The sequence below is a fragment of the Chaetodon trifascialis genome, chromosome 1 (assembly GCF_039877785.1).
Source record: "Chaetodon trifascialis isolate fChaTrf1 chromosome 1, fChaTrf1.hap1, whole genome shotgun sequence".
In the NCBI taxonomy this organism is placed as follows: Eukaryota; Metazoa; Chordata; class Actinopteri; order Chaetodontiformes; family Chaetodontidae; genus Chaetodon; species Chaetodon trifascialis.
In genome coordinates, this window is record NC_092056.1 from 3,532,862 (window position 1) to 3,545,737 (window position 12,876).

Here is a 12,876-nt window from a genome sequence, read left to right on the forward strand (position 1 = left end):
CTGGTGAGCACTGGTCCGACCGGACTCTTGGTCAACTTTACTACAGCAGTGAAAAGTTTACCCAGTTGTGTGCATGACCACCCGCCCAGTGCGAGCATGCGCGCTCCCGCCAGGTCGGCACCGCGCTTCCTGTGTGCGCGGAGAGGCGGACCCGGATCCGCGTCTCTGGTCTGCGTTAACATGATGAAGAGCTATTTTAACTTGGAGGGAAAATGATCATTTTTCAGCCCTCCTCCATAAGGAGTATTCAGACCCTTTACACAAGTAAAAGTACTAATACTAAACTGTAGAAATAAAACTGTAGAAGTCCTGCATAGCAAATGTTACATAAGTAAGAATAAGTAATCAGGGAAATGTACTTAAAGTATTCAAAGTAAAAGTACATGAAAATGGCTGCTGTGACTGTTCTACTATTCTGTCTGATCTTATTAGCTTATTGTGCATTCATGTAAAAGCAAGATTTTACTGTTGTAGCTGGTCGAGGTGGAGCTTATTTTGGACTGAAACTGTTGATTCTTACTATTGATTAACTATAATTTTAATTCTGGATGATTCTCCATTGATCGATAGATTCTTTGGTTTGGAAATATTCTGAAAATAGTGAGAAATGTGGCCACAATGAGCCCAAAGAGACACTTTCAGCATTGTTTAGTCCAACCAGCAGCCCACACCTCAAAATTATTACATATCCTCTCAAATTATTCAAAGAAAAAGCAGCAAATCTTCACATTTGAGAAGTGTTTTTACATGAAAAATGACAAATGATTGTCAAAATATTATAATATAATAATATAATTATAATATTGTAGTTTCATTTGCAACTAAACATATTTTCTAAAGTCTTTTTTTGTTTTGTTTGCGCAAATCTTACTCAGTAAAGTAAGTAGTAACTAAAAGTAGAAGTAGAAGTAGAAAGCCTCAAGTAAAGTACATTAAATTTGTACTTAAGTTCTCAGTCACATGCCACCTCTGTTAAAACGTGCCTCTTACACCAGCTTGAATGAAACACCAGCATCATAAACAATACAGCTAATAAACACAAGTCTTTTTCACGTGTCTCTCGCACAAAGCTGCCTTTGTCATGTCAGCTTCCATCATGTTTACCTTCACGACTGCACGCTATAACCAAATTAACATCCTTTTTAGTTTGAAGCCTTTTCATGATTCAGATTCAGAAAAACTTTATTGATGCATAAAGTCCTGCAGGGAAAATGCTTGAAATTGGTTTGTGGTGAACTCAGGTTTGCATGATTATTGATTATTGGGTACTTTCTGCGATAATGTCAAACATTTTCGTAGGAGCATAAAGTCAAATGAAAATAAAGGATCAGTGATCGAGGCTGGATACCAAGCAGCTGCCCCAGAATCCCAGGATTCCCAGATGTTCACGGTTAATTGCATGTTGGTGGATTTTGGTAATTTTGTCAATTGCAAATTTGTTTGTTGTTTCCACCACTGAAGCACAATGTCAAGTAAAGCAGATCCTGTGCCAGTAGCTAATTTTGTGGCCCTACATTTAAAATCTGGGACCAGGAAGGCTGTTGCTCCATCGCGGGGGCACTGGTTGGTTTCAGGGTCTCTGGGCAAATAGTTGATATAAAGCCACATATGTTCTTTGTGCACTGTACATAATGGGACCTGGAAGTACACAATACATATAGGCTACATACGCAATGCACAGAAGGTAGTAGGTGAGGTGCAAAGGCAAAAATAAAATGTGTTTTTTATGTAACCAACAGCCCAAAACCCTAATTCTGTCCTCCTGTAAGGCCATCTTTATATAAATATTCCACCACAGAGCTGCAGAGAAAGACTGCTTCCCATCTGCACAAGTGTAAATCTAAAACACTAAATCAAGTCAGATCATGTTAAAAAAGTTCAGTTCAATAAAGTTTTCAATGATTGAACAAACATTAATGTGACCATGTGAAGTCTTGATGTGATCTCAGAGATAATTGTTATCGACATTGTCGCTAACAATTCGTGACGTCACAATTTGCGGTAAGTGAGAAAAGTAATGAAAATGCGTGACTGTCCCGCACACAGCGGGACATCTGGTCACCCTATCTCGGGGTGAATCGTGACTCAAAGTGAGGCTCAGTGTTTGTCTGATAGATAATCAGATTTTAGCTTTTCATTGTCATGTCTCTGTTTTAGCGCTAGGTGGCGGTGGAGACCTCCTTACCGGGAGTCTCCATGGAAACCGACGGGCGCCTTCAAGGATGTTGGGAGAGAACAGCGGAGCTTGAAGCACCCGCTGACGTAATGTTACGGATGTGAGAGAGAGCGAGTGGGACCCTGATGCTGCCTTCAGGAGCTCCTCGTAAAGCAGGACATCTACTCGAGGTATGTGCAGCAATGCAAACTGTTTTTTCTATTAAAAAACGGACCAAGTCCCGACAATATCAGAAAAAAACAACGCAAGCATATCTGCGTTGGGCCAAGGAACTATTCTTAATACTCTTTGGCTATATTATTATTCTGGTCTGATAATGATGATGATTCATAACTTTAGACCATTAATTTTACTTTTACTAATTATAACATATTCTAACACTAGCAGAGGTAGACAGAGATGTGGTTCCGTTTTCTAAGAGACGTACGTTGGTTAATAAACATAAGAGATAGTTTTGCATAGGAGATATGAATGTCTAATAGATTGTGTACGCCTCGCATTGCAAAACAAAGTCACAAAGTGCTTTTGCGAAAAATAGGGAAGCCTGGTTAAAGATACGCACTAAAAAGAAACAGTAAAAGCGAACAAAAAACGGCATTTTAGAGACGAACCGTTTTTGATGCAAAGAAAAGTGAATGTTTTCGACCAACCCGCGCGCAAGATATTTCCGGCAACGCGTGAACGCAGCAGCTGGCTGCTCCGCTCGCAGCCGGAGGATCGGACAGCGCTTCGCACGAGGCGGGGACCATCTCCACCGGGAGCGAAAGAAAGAGACAAGTGCGAGGTGAGCATCGTTTCTTACCGCAGATTGTGCGCTCTCATGTTTACTTCCTCTCGCAGCTTATTTATTGTTGTTTAATTGACTCCATTACGAACAGTTTCCAGAAAGCTGAGCGCAGCAGCCGGTCTGTCAGGCTGCTATGAGCTGCTGTAGGGATGCTGCAGCAGCTCAAACCTCCGGCAAGCAATTTGTTCCGGACTGTAACTCTTGAGTTAATGTTTGGTATCAAGTGTAGGCTCAGTATCAGTGTTTACTGCAACTTACAAGGACTACAAAGCACGACAGCAAGTTTGCGACCGTCAAAAAGTTCGCAGGGTTTGTGTGTTTTTCGTGGTGTGAATGGTGAAAGCTCACACCTGCAGAAATAAGCTGCAACTCAGGTTTTCATCATTCTGTTAATGAGCGTAGATGCAGTAGATACAGATTGTGCTTTGCAGGATTTAAATGCTTTGCAAATCAAGTGAAACACTGAACTAATTCAAGCGTTTTCCATAAGATGCGTTTAGGCTGTCTGTGTTATCTTTGCTTTAATGCTCCAGTTGATCTGTTTTCTCTCTCAACACAAGCACTTATTCGCTGTCAGGACTCCACGCTTGACCTTTGGGATGTGAGTGACACCAGCTTTACACACCTGCATTTGCCGGAGAGTCTTTGCTCTCCTTTTTCATGTCGGTGCTGGATGCTCCCTGGAAAAGTGACGTCTACACGTTTTGCTGCATTTAAACTGAAACCTGTCCACGTTTTTCTTCCAGTGGCGGACAGGTTGAGTCTCAGTCCGCAGAGAGGATCATCATGAACGCATCCTCCTTTAAGATCAAGTCTGCTTGGCAGCGGTGATGGTTTTGGGACCATCCTGGTTACCTGAGGTTAGTGTTCTCTGCCCTGATGCTCACTTCGGGACAGCCCCTCAGGACCAAGAGCTGCGAAGAGAAACCATCCAGAAACGATATGACTGAGACGAGGCGTGTGGCTGAGGTTGCATCCTCCCAGAGATTGGGTGTCATCTTTTTCAAGAAGCAAATTTGATGCACACGGAGTTTTTCTTATTTTTGCATAGACATTCATGCACTACAACCGAGAACCAAGAGGGAAAGGGGCTTAAATACTTTAAGCAGGTATTTCCCTTCATCCCCTAAGAGGCCTGTTGTAAAGGCTGGATATTTAGCTGTGGGGGAACCCGAGCGCTCACCCACTTATGGGAAGATGGAGGCAGGAGCAGAGGCTAGTCCGCAACAGCACCCGAGGAGGAAACCTGTGCTGCACTGCTTGGAGGACCAGAAAAGGGTGAGTTAATGGCCGATCCTCTTTATCTACCAGCTCTATCTGTCTGCTGTGTGTTGTGTGTTGGCTTGAGAGTACAGCGAGGCGAGTTTGAATTTTGGCAGCTGATGCACGAGAGATCGACAAAGCTGTTGCTACTTGCAGATCTGGCTTTCCTTAGAGCCAGCGGATGTTGTAATAAAGGTTTCAGAACACCCCCCTGACCTGCATGAGAAGATCAAAACAAGCTGTTTCATTGCAAAAACAAAAATGCCTTTACTTTGTCGTGGAGCAGATTTAAATATCTGCACAAGTCTTGGAATCATTGCATCGTGACCTTCATCGGGAAAACCAACTTAGGTGTCAGAGGAAGCACAGCTGGATTGATTCAGTCAGTCAGCGAAGGCATGAGGGCGACTGTGAAGTCTTCTTTCATGCTTTGTGGTTGTGTAGAATTACTTAAGCAGCCTGCGTTAAGATTGATGGATAGCCTGACTCATTTTCCCTGTTTCAGCTTCACTCTGCATTTTCCACGTGATGTTGATGTATGCTATTGTTATATGCCAACCTCACAGCTCTGGTTTGACTTCAGCTGCAGGATTACGTGATTGTACGGTGAGGAAAATCAGCTCTTTGGGTGTATGAACCCTTTCTACATCAGATGCACACGAGAAATGTCAGTGTCTGAAAGCCTTGCTCGTCTTCTTACAGTAGTTCTGGATGAGCAGACATGAGGGAGATACAAGGTTTCCACTTGTCTGTGACGATGTGGAGTTGTGATAGATCGGGACGACCACCAGGCGACAACCCCGCACATGCTAAATAGATGTCTGTGTTGATTCAGAGCGCATTAGTCTTCATTTCAATGAGGAGGCAGACTGGATTTCTTCTGCTCGCCTGCAGTTAACACTGATTCAGCTGACTTACAGCTTTCATGCTGCATTCGCTGCTCTGTTTACAATGTGTTTGCAGCTAGGGCAGCAAAAACAGGAGGGATCCACAAATCCTGAGGGTGGGTGGCTTCGCCGGGGTTGGGGTCCACTCCTCAGGGCAGCTGAAGATAAGACAGTTGATGAGGCTGGCAAGGTCACAGCACGCATGTGAGAGCTGTGTCACTGCTAAAAGTCTAATCTGTTCCCGCTGGTGTGGAGGTTTCTTGGACTTTACTCCTTCTGGCACAGGTGACCATCCGCTCCAATCAGCCAGGCCAGCAGGTGGCGATAAAGTCTACATCAACAGCAACGTCAAATAACAGAGAAAATCTCTTCTTTTGATGGTAGTAACTTAAAAACGCAAACACTTGCAGCTAGTTATTTTTTTTATTTGTAGTTATTTAACACTTTCCCGATACCACTGTTGTCGTTGCACACAAAGCAGCAGTGGGCATGCATGAATTGGTCAAGGTCTTAAGAAGAAGGTTTATTCCTTTTCTCGTTTCTTTGCCGTCTTTCCCGTGCGACCCCCTGTAAATTATTGATTTGATCAGGTGTGTTAAATTAGTCACTTGGGATTATGTAGGACATGAATATTAATTGATGCAACCAAAGTCCCAGCTGCTGTTTTCCAATTTTCCACACTACAGAGCTGCTGTGTGGATGCTAAGTGACACACCACCAGCACCAAAAGGACTTCAACGTTTCTGTCCGGTGGTTGGTTTCAGTGGTTTTGTCTGCATTATTGTTGCTACGGTAACGAACCCTGATGCATTTATAACGAGAGTTTTTTTTTTGCCCTTTGCATGCTCAGCGACTTATCAGCAGCGACACGTCTAGATTTCATTTGGAGCCTCAGTTGCAGCTGCAAAAGCAGGCGGCATCATCAGTCAGAGAGCAGACGAGGCCAGACGTTCGGCGCTCTCCAGGGAAGAGAGGTTGTGCCAGACTGAGCCAATGCTCACCTTACCTCTTAATGGACATCAGCCGACTTAAATAAATTGAAAGCACTGAGGTAGTAATGTGGACACGCGGGCTCTCATTGTTGGAGAATTACCTGAGGCTTCCATGCAGCAAGGTTCAATGTCCCCCGACAATTACCTGGGCTGCTTCAGTTCAAGATGCTATATGTGATACTTGCCCCAGTAGGAGGTAATTGGATTTTGTTCCCTTTGTAGATTTACTCTCTCACATGTCCGCAGCTCTATATATTAATGTTCATTGAGCAATCATGAACCTACGTGGGAAAGCAGCGAGCGTCAGAGCAGAATCAGGGATGTATTGCATTGTGGTGGATAAAGGCTCAGTGTTCGACGGAGCAGAACTGCAGAGTTTGCTACCATCAGAAACCCATTGGTATTCATAGGATTCCACGAGATTGGATCTTTTAGTGTTAGCAATCATCTAGCTGCAGACGAGAAAGGACTAATAAAGTACAGTATGTCCCTGGTTTTAGCTCTGATTGGCCGTTGAAAATCACATGATGCACGTGTAACCTTTTCAGAAGCTGTTAGAAACGTCCACCAACCCTGAGGGAACCTTTGGAAGTTGGGGAATGGAGGTATTTTTATCTGTGAAGCACCGGCATCAGAAGTTTTTCGGCTCGACCAAAAGTACTTCGGTTCGTGAAAAGTTTGACGAAATGGAAGTTGCTTTGGAAGCAGTGTAAAAGTTACAATGAAATCAAACCTTTTGGTTGTTGGGAGTTTGATCACATTGATTATCCTTCGGTGGACGTTGACCCCTCCAGCCAAATCCACAACATCTTAAATCTTTGTACAGAAGAGCTAAGAGACAAGAGTCAAGACCTAAACTCCTTCCAACATTAGAGTCAGGCAGTCAGGTGATCTGAAGTCTATGGTGTTTAAATCTGAAAAGAGAGGTTGCCTTTCTTAGTCTGCCAAAAAATGTTTTTTCTCAGACTGTACACTGCATCTGCTTCTTTTCTGATTCATGCATTGCGTCTCTATTGCAGATTTGTGTGAGTCAGCGTGAAAATTTGGCTGGAGTGATTTAAATGCCTGCGAACTCCAGGTTTAGACAGGCATGCTTAATTTATTGAGCGCAGTCAAAGAAAAGGAGCTGTGAGCTGATCTTTGATTAACAACGTCTGAACAGCATGTTGGACAGTTGGCATATCGCTGCCTCGCATACAGCCTGGATCTTGAGACAACATTAATGAAACGCTGAATTCTGTGTTATTGAACTGCTGTTTGATTTATGTCCTGACCCAGCAGCGAGTCGTCGTGAATACAGAACAGATTTACAACAGCTGATGTTGAACAGAGGACAAAAGTGCAGACAGTGTTGACAGACATAACTCTGTTTCTTGTAGTCATGTTTTAAAGCTGCCTCTATGCTTGGTGAGAAAGCAATGCTCATGACTAAAGCTGCAGCGATCAGTCGATTAATCAGTTTGTGGATCGAAAGAAAATTAATTACCAACTGTTTTGATTATTGATAGATTGGTCCAGCCATTTGGGTTTTGGACTGATAATTGGACAAAAGAAGCAATCTGAAGATGTCACTTTGGTTTTTGGGACACGGTGATGAGCATTGCTAACAAGAAATTAATACATTATTAATTATTGGCAGATTCATTGATAATGATAACAATAGCTTCTTGCAGCCCTTGTGTTAAAACAAACCTGTCTTATCCTCAAAGAGGCAATCTGGAGATCATAAAGACTGAGTCTGACAGCAAATCTCAGCGCCTTCCACTGGCGCCTGATAGAGATGATGAAGGGCGTTCACAAGGTGATAGAGATCATTCTCTAATGGAATCCATTATTGATTCAGCCCATTGAGGTTGAAAGGGATTTGACACTAATTGCTCAATCAGAACTATTGGAAATTATGTATTTATTTTCTCGAGTCGTTTCTGTCCGCTCATTAAGAGGCGTTTGATACGGTTGGGTGGGGTTCTGTAGGATAATGAGGTGTTTACGGTGGTAGTGTGTGCTGCTGAGTGCTCTGCTGCAGTCATTCTCCAGCAGCCTCATAATTAGCTTCCAGGCACAGATGAGTGGGAAACCCTACATGGCTTTGTTTATTTCCTTCACAAGATGGACTTAATCCTGAACCTCAGGATACGCTTCACACTCCATGGGAGAAGCCTGGTTAGTGAGCTTTAGAGTCTCTTCCCATGGCTGCCAGGCTCGAGTGACTTCCAGCTTTGGAGGACACATGGATGGTATTTTTAAAATGATTATTTAGTAAGCTGTTAAACTTAAGAACATGCATACCAGCAACACCTCCATTCGTCCATTGTCACGGTGCCAGCAGGCTAAGAATGGAAGCCCTAGCTACTTCCTGCAGCTCATCCTGGGGAATCCCACGGCGCTCCCATGACATATTTGACATGTAATCCCTCCAGAAATAGATTCTCCGTCCCCCTGTTTGCTGAGCCAGGAAAGCGTGCACAAGGAGGCATCAAGGCGGCATCCTAATCAGACGCTGAACCACCATAACTGGCTCCTTCCACTGCAAAGTTTCAGTGCCTCTACCGCTTTCTCCTCCCTGTTGTCTGAGCTCTTCACCATGTTTCTGAGGCTGAGCCCAAACAACCTGAGAATGAAGCTCATTTCAGGGATTTGTACTCATAGTCTTTGGCTTTGTGGTACATGGAAATGCCTCCATTGCTGCAGGTATGAGATGAGTTGATGACAATATTTTTCAATTATATTAATCACTCCTGGTAATGCAGTTGTTTTAATTGCTTTCATATGGGTTTCTTTATTAACCTGTTTATTTCGTAACTGCATCTAGATTAGTGCATCTGATGACTTTTGACAGGTGCATTATGGAAATGCAAAATGGAAAGATCCCTCTTCCTTAGAAAACAACTTTACGCTGAAGGAATTCAAGTGATTATGTGTTTAGTTCAACATGAGTCGTATCCAGTTAGCATGCATGTAAGGATAATGAAAGCAACAGAAACAGAACTTGGAATTGCTGCTTTTTCTTCAGTGTCTCCTCCAACCGTGGACATTTAGCCAGGCATATGGACAAGGTCACAGCGGCCGTACCCTCCCTGAGCAGCCAACCTGCTCATTAGGACTGCAACATCTGCGCTAGCCACGACTCAGATTGCTGCAGTCGGTGCCCTCTTACATTATTCTCTTAAACAAGCTAACAAACAGGAAGCCAGGACCAGTTGCGACGATCATTTCTTGCTGGCACCCGAACACATTTGAATAATGACCAATCCCTCGTCTCCCAGTGTGAGATTCCGACGCCGAGTTGCGGCGTCCACTTGACTTGCCGATCGCCGCCTGGAATCGTCCCTCCACTGATACGCTGGCCTGTTGCCTGGATGTGGAGACAGACTAGAGGAGTGACAATTTGTCATTGACAGGGTATGATTGATTGTGTGCGCCAGCCGCTCCGCACTGCTGGTATCTGAGACTAATTGAATGTAATGCCAGAGAGATAGGATAGCGTGATGACAAATGAGCGGCCATGTGAGATTATTTAGAACCTATTGTAGACATTATCCCCCTTTAACAGTTGCTCCTTTCCAGCCAGCCCCTGACTGGATCACTCAGATAAGTGATTAGCATCTTTAGTGACCATAGTGGCTGGCTCTCATTATCTTATTTAGGTCAGGTATGCTGTGCCTGAAGCAGACACAAACCATGTTCTTTTCAAGATTTTCAGTTAGCCCATAAAGAGTCAGCATGAGGAGCAGGTTCTGGCGCTTTGTGATAGTGAAAATCTTAATGTCATGAACGCCGTTTTGCCGGTAGAGATGAGGGCTCTTTTAGGACCGGCTAAGCTTTTCTTGCAAACCAAGGCAGCTGCAGAGGAGAGACAGGGGATTTATTTTGGTGAAGGACTGTGTTTGCCCAGTCATGCAGCACTGACGAGCGCTGGGGCTCAGGGGTTTGGATTGGGGAAGGGGAGGGGGGGTTCAGAGGGTGGAGGTGGGACCAAGCATGTAGCTCTGAGGCTGGGGGTGGGGAGGATGCTGCACTCAGGATGCTGCTTGGCCCTCAAGAGCCATCTGGCCCTCACCCTCTCCCTGCGCCCTGAGGGAGGATGAAGGACAGGTGGCAGAGGCTGGTGGGATGGCCTGGACTTCGGCTGTGGGGCAGCATGATTGGCTAGCTGGACCCCCCTGAACCAGCGACCCCTCACATACCGAACGCCTGCTCCACTGCGTGTCAGGAAGGACATCCTTGATGACCCTGGAAAGAAATCTTTGCCTTTAATCTGAATTTCAGGGTCATTTTTAGTCTTTTTCATTGCACGAAGCATTTCACCAAAACTGTGCTAAAAAGATGATTCATTTCAAATCATGTGAAAGAATGGAAATGATCGCAATTTAAACAGTTTGATGATGAGACTTTTTGCTGCAGTTCTTCATAAGAGAACACAGTTGTAACACTTGCAACACAGCAGTTGCACTGAGACATCAGTATATGTGATAGTTTAACAAAGTGAGGGATAAACTAAGTGTTATCTCGCCTAATTTCATCTAACAAAATAAGAGATGAAACAACCATTTGAAATGCAAGTGTTCACATAAAAGATGCATATTTCCCCTCATTTCAACTGCATGAACAGTTTTATTTTATTTAAGACAGCGTTTTTGCCCTAAGCCTCCATTAATTTTCTGCACTGCTGGAAAAAAGACGCTGAAGTGATAAACGCTCTGTTCCATATTGGCAACAGCACAACATATAGCTGAATTTGAACCGAACAAATCAACAAGATATCCACATTTGGTGTGTGTGTGTGTGTGTGACAGCTCGCGTCTATGTGGCTGGATAGATTGTGTTGTCAGTAACACACCCAGCGGGGTGTGTGATGGTCCGGCTGTCCTGACTCGCACAACATTGTAATCCCTGTCTGAGGGTCAGTGGCCAGGATCTGGTTCTGTCTGGTTCAGGGGAGGTGCTCTGTTGATGAACAGGTGCTTCAGCTCGCTCCTGTGGCGATGGGATTTCCTCCGTGCTCTGGCCATTGTATCCGTATTCAAACACATGGAGAACGACGAGTTGGCGGGCTGTGAAGTCTTTAGAAATGAAGAGCTCTTCTCTGTTCTCTGTTCCACTGGATAAAGAAGTTAGAATTAAAGCAGAGAACCAGCGTTTTTCACATCTGGGGAGATTTTTTTAAAGCTGTCACCCCCCCATCGGACTTAAATGTTGCCACCACTTTCACGGTTTAATCATTTCCCCTCTAAGAGTGGTGGTCTTGATGGGTTCCTGCCAGTGGATATATTTCATATTATTAGATATGCATTTGTTTTCATTTCAGCCTCATAAAAATATAAAATCCACATGCAGCACCTGGTAGGATAGCTTCAGGCTCAGGCTGTGTGTGTGACTGGAATAGATAAAAACAGGGACGTGAGATTCTGCATTAAAACAGCATTGCATCATTTGTTGCTGCTGGAGTGTGAAGACATGCAAAAGGACAGCAGCTCCAGATCAGCATGTATGAGGCTGGAAGCGGGTCCTTCTTCACCGCGCTGCTTTAACGTCAGCCCACTTTGGCCTTTGTTCTGGAAAGACGGAGTTAGTTTGTGTGTGTGCGTGTGCGTGCGTGCGTGTGTGTGTAAAAGAGAGGGGTTGAGCAGTGTGTTTAAGAGCGGCTGTCCCAGCTTCTCCACGTTATGTTATGTTTTCCCAGTCCCTGCTCTCTCATCTTCACCCTAAGAAATACAGTTGGAATTGAATTTTACACACCAGGAAATTTCCAAGTGATAAGGAAGGATGAGGGCTGTTTTTTTTTTTTATCTGCAGCCCCGAGTGTGGAGCTGGAGGTTCCTCATGTTCCTCCAGGCACCCCCCCCACACCCGTACACACACACTCTCACAGCCTCTCAACCTCCATCGCTGAGCCCATAGTGTGTACTCGTCACATTTGGAGAGGAATTAAAACAGGCAGGACTGTTGCAGGAAGCTGCACACAAAGGAACGTGGACGAGAGCGAAGGTGGACAAGCTTTCTCCGTGTCAGCCTCCTTTGTTCCAGGAAATAGAGATTTCTGCCGTGCGTCTTGTTCAGTGAGAGATTGCTGGACGTTGTTCGCCTGCAGGGCATCGGGAAACACGGTGGGCACTGTAATGATGAATAGTGATGGGGAGGGGGGCCTTGTTTTTAAATTCACTGAAGGCCTGTTTTTCCACAAGGACAATGTTTTTTTCTTCTAGCTGCTGAAATTTTTATTTCATTTCAAAATTTTTGTCTGTTTTTCGGCACCTTCTGGGTTCACATTAGACCAAAGCCACAAACAGAAAGTGCCACAGGTTCAGAGATAACATGTACTTACAGGTGGTAATTGGATGCGTCTTTATGAAATTCAAGCTCATCCATTGCTCTGCCTGTGTTGGTGTGCAGCTTCCAGGAGATAATTTGAGGTAATTCATTTGGGCTCCTATGGAGGGATTAGACCTCAAGGCTTGTTTTATCTTTCTTTATAAATAATCCTGTTTTATTCATGGAATTGTTTCCCAGTGTCTCTCCCTGCGTGTAGTCCACTGGACGTGAAGTGATGAATCAGACAATGATTTCCTGTCTGCACCACCTTCCCCCAGCCTCTCTCCACCTTTGCAGACACCGCTGTTGCTTTTCTCTGCATGTTAATGTGCTCTCTAGTCAGTGCGCTGCAATGAACTCAGGGTGCTGTTGAATGTTGAGGATAAATAGCTTCTACATCATGCAGAGGTGGGATGCAGCTAATTATGACTGTTTGTTTCTGTAGTTGAGGAATGATGC

General features: G+C 44.4%; 1 protein-coding gene across 1 annotated transcript in view; it reads left to right on the top strand.

The window, feature by feature from the left end:
* The first annotated feature begins 4,154 nt into the window (after nucleotides 1–4,154).
* nav2a (neuron navigator 2a) overlaps nucleotides 4,155–12,876 on the top strand; it is a 198,625-nt gene continuing 189,903 nt past the window's right edge. The window contains exon 1 of the mRNA XM_070959065.1: nucleotides 4,155–4,241. Coding sequence (XP_070815166.1) covers nucleotides 4,161–4,241 — 81 coding nt within the window. The 5' untranslated portion in view covers nucleotides 4,155–4,160. The remainder of the gene's footprint in view (nucleotides 4,242–12,876) is intronic.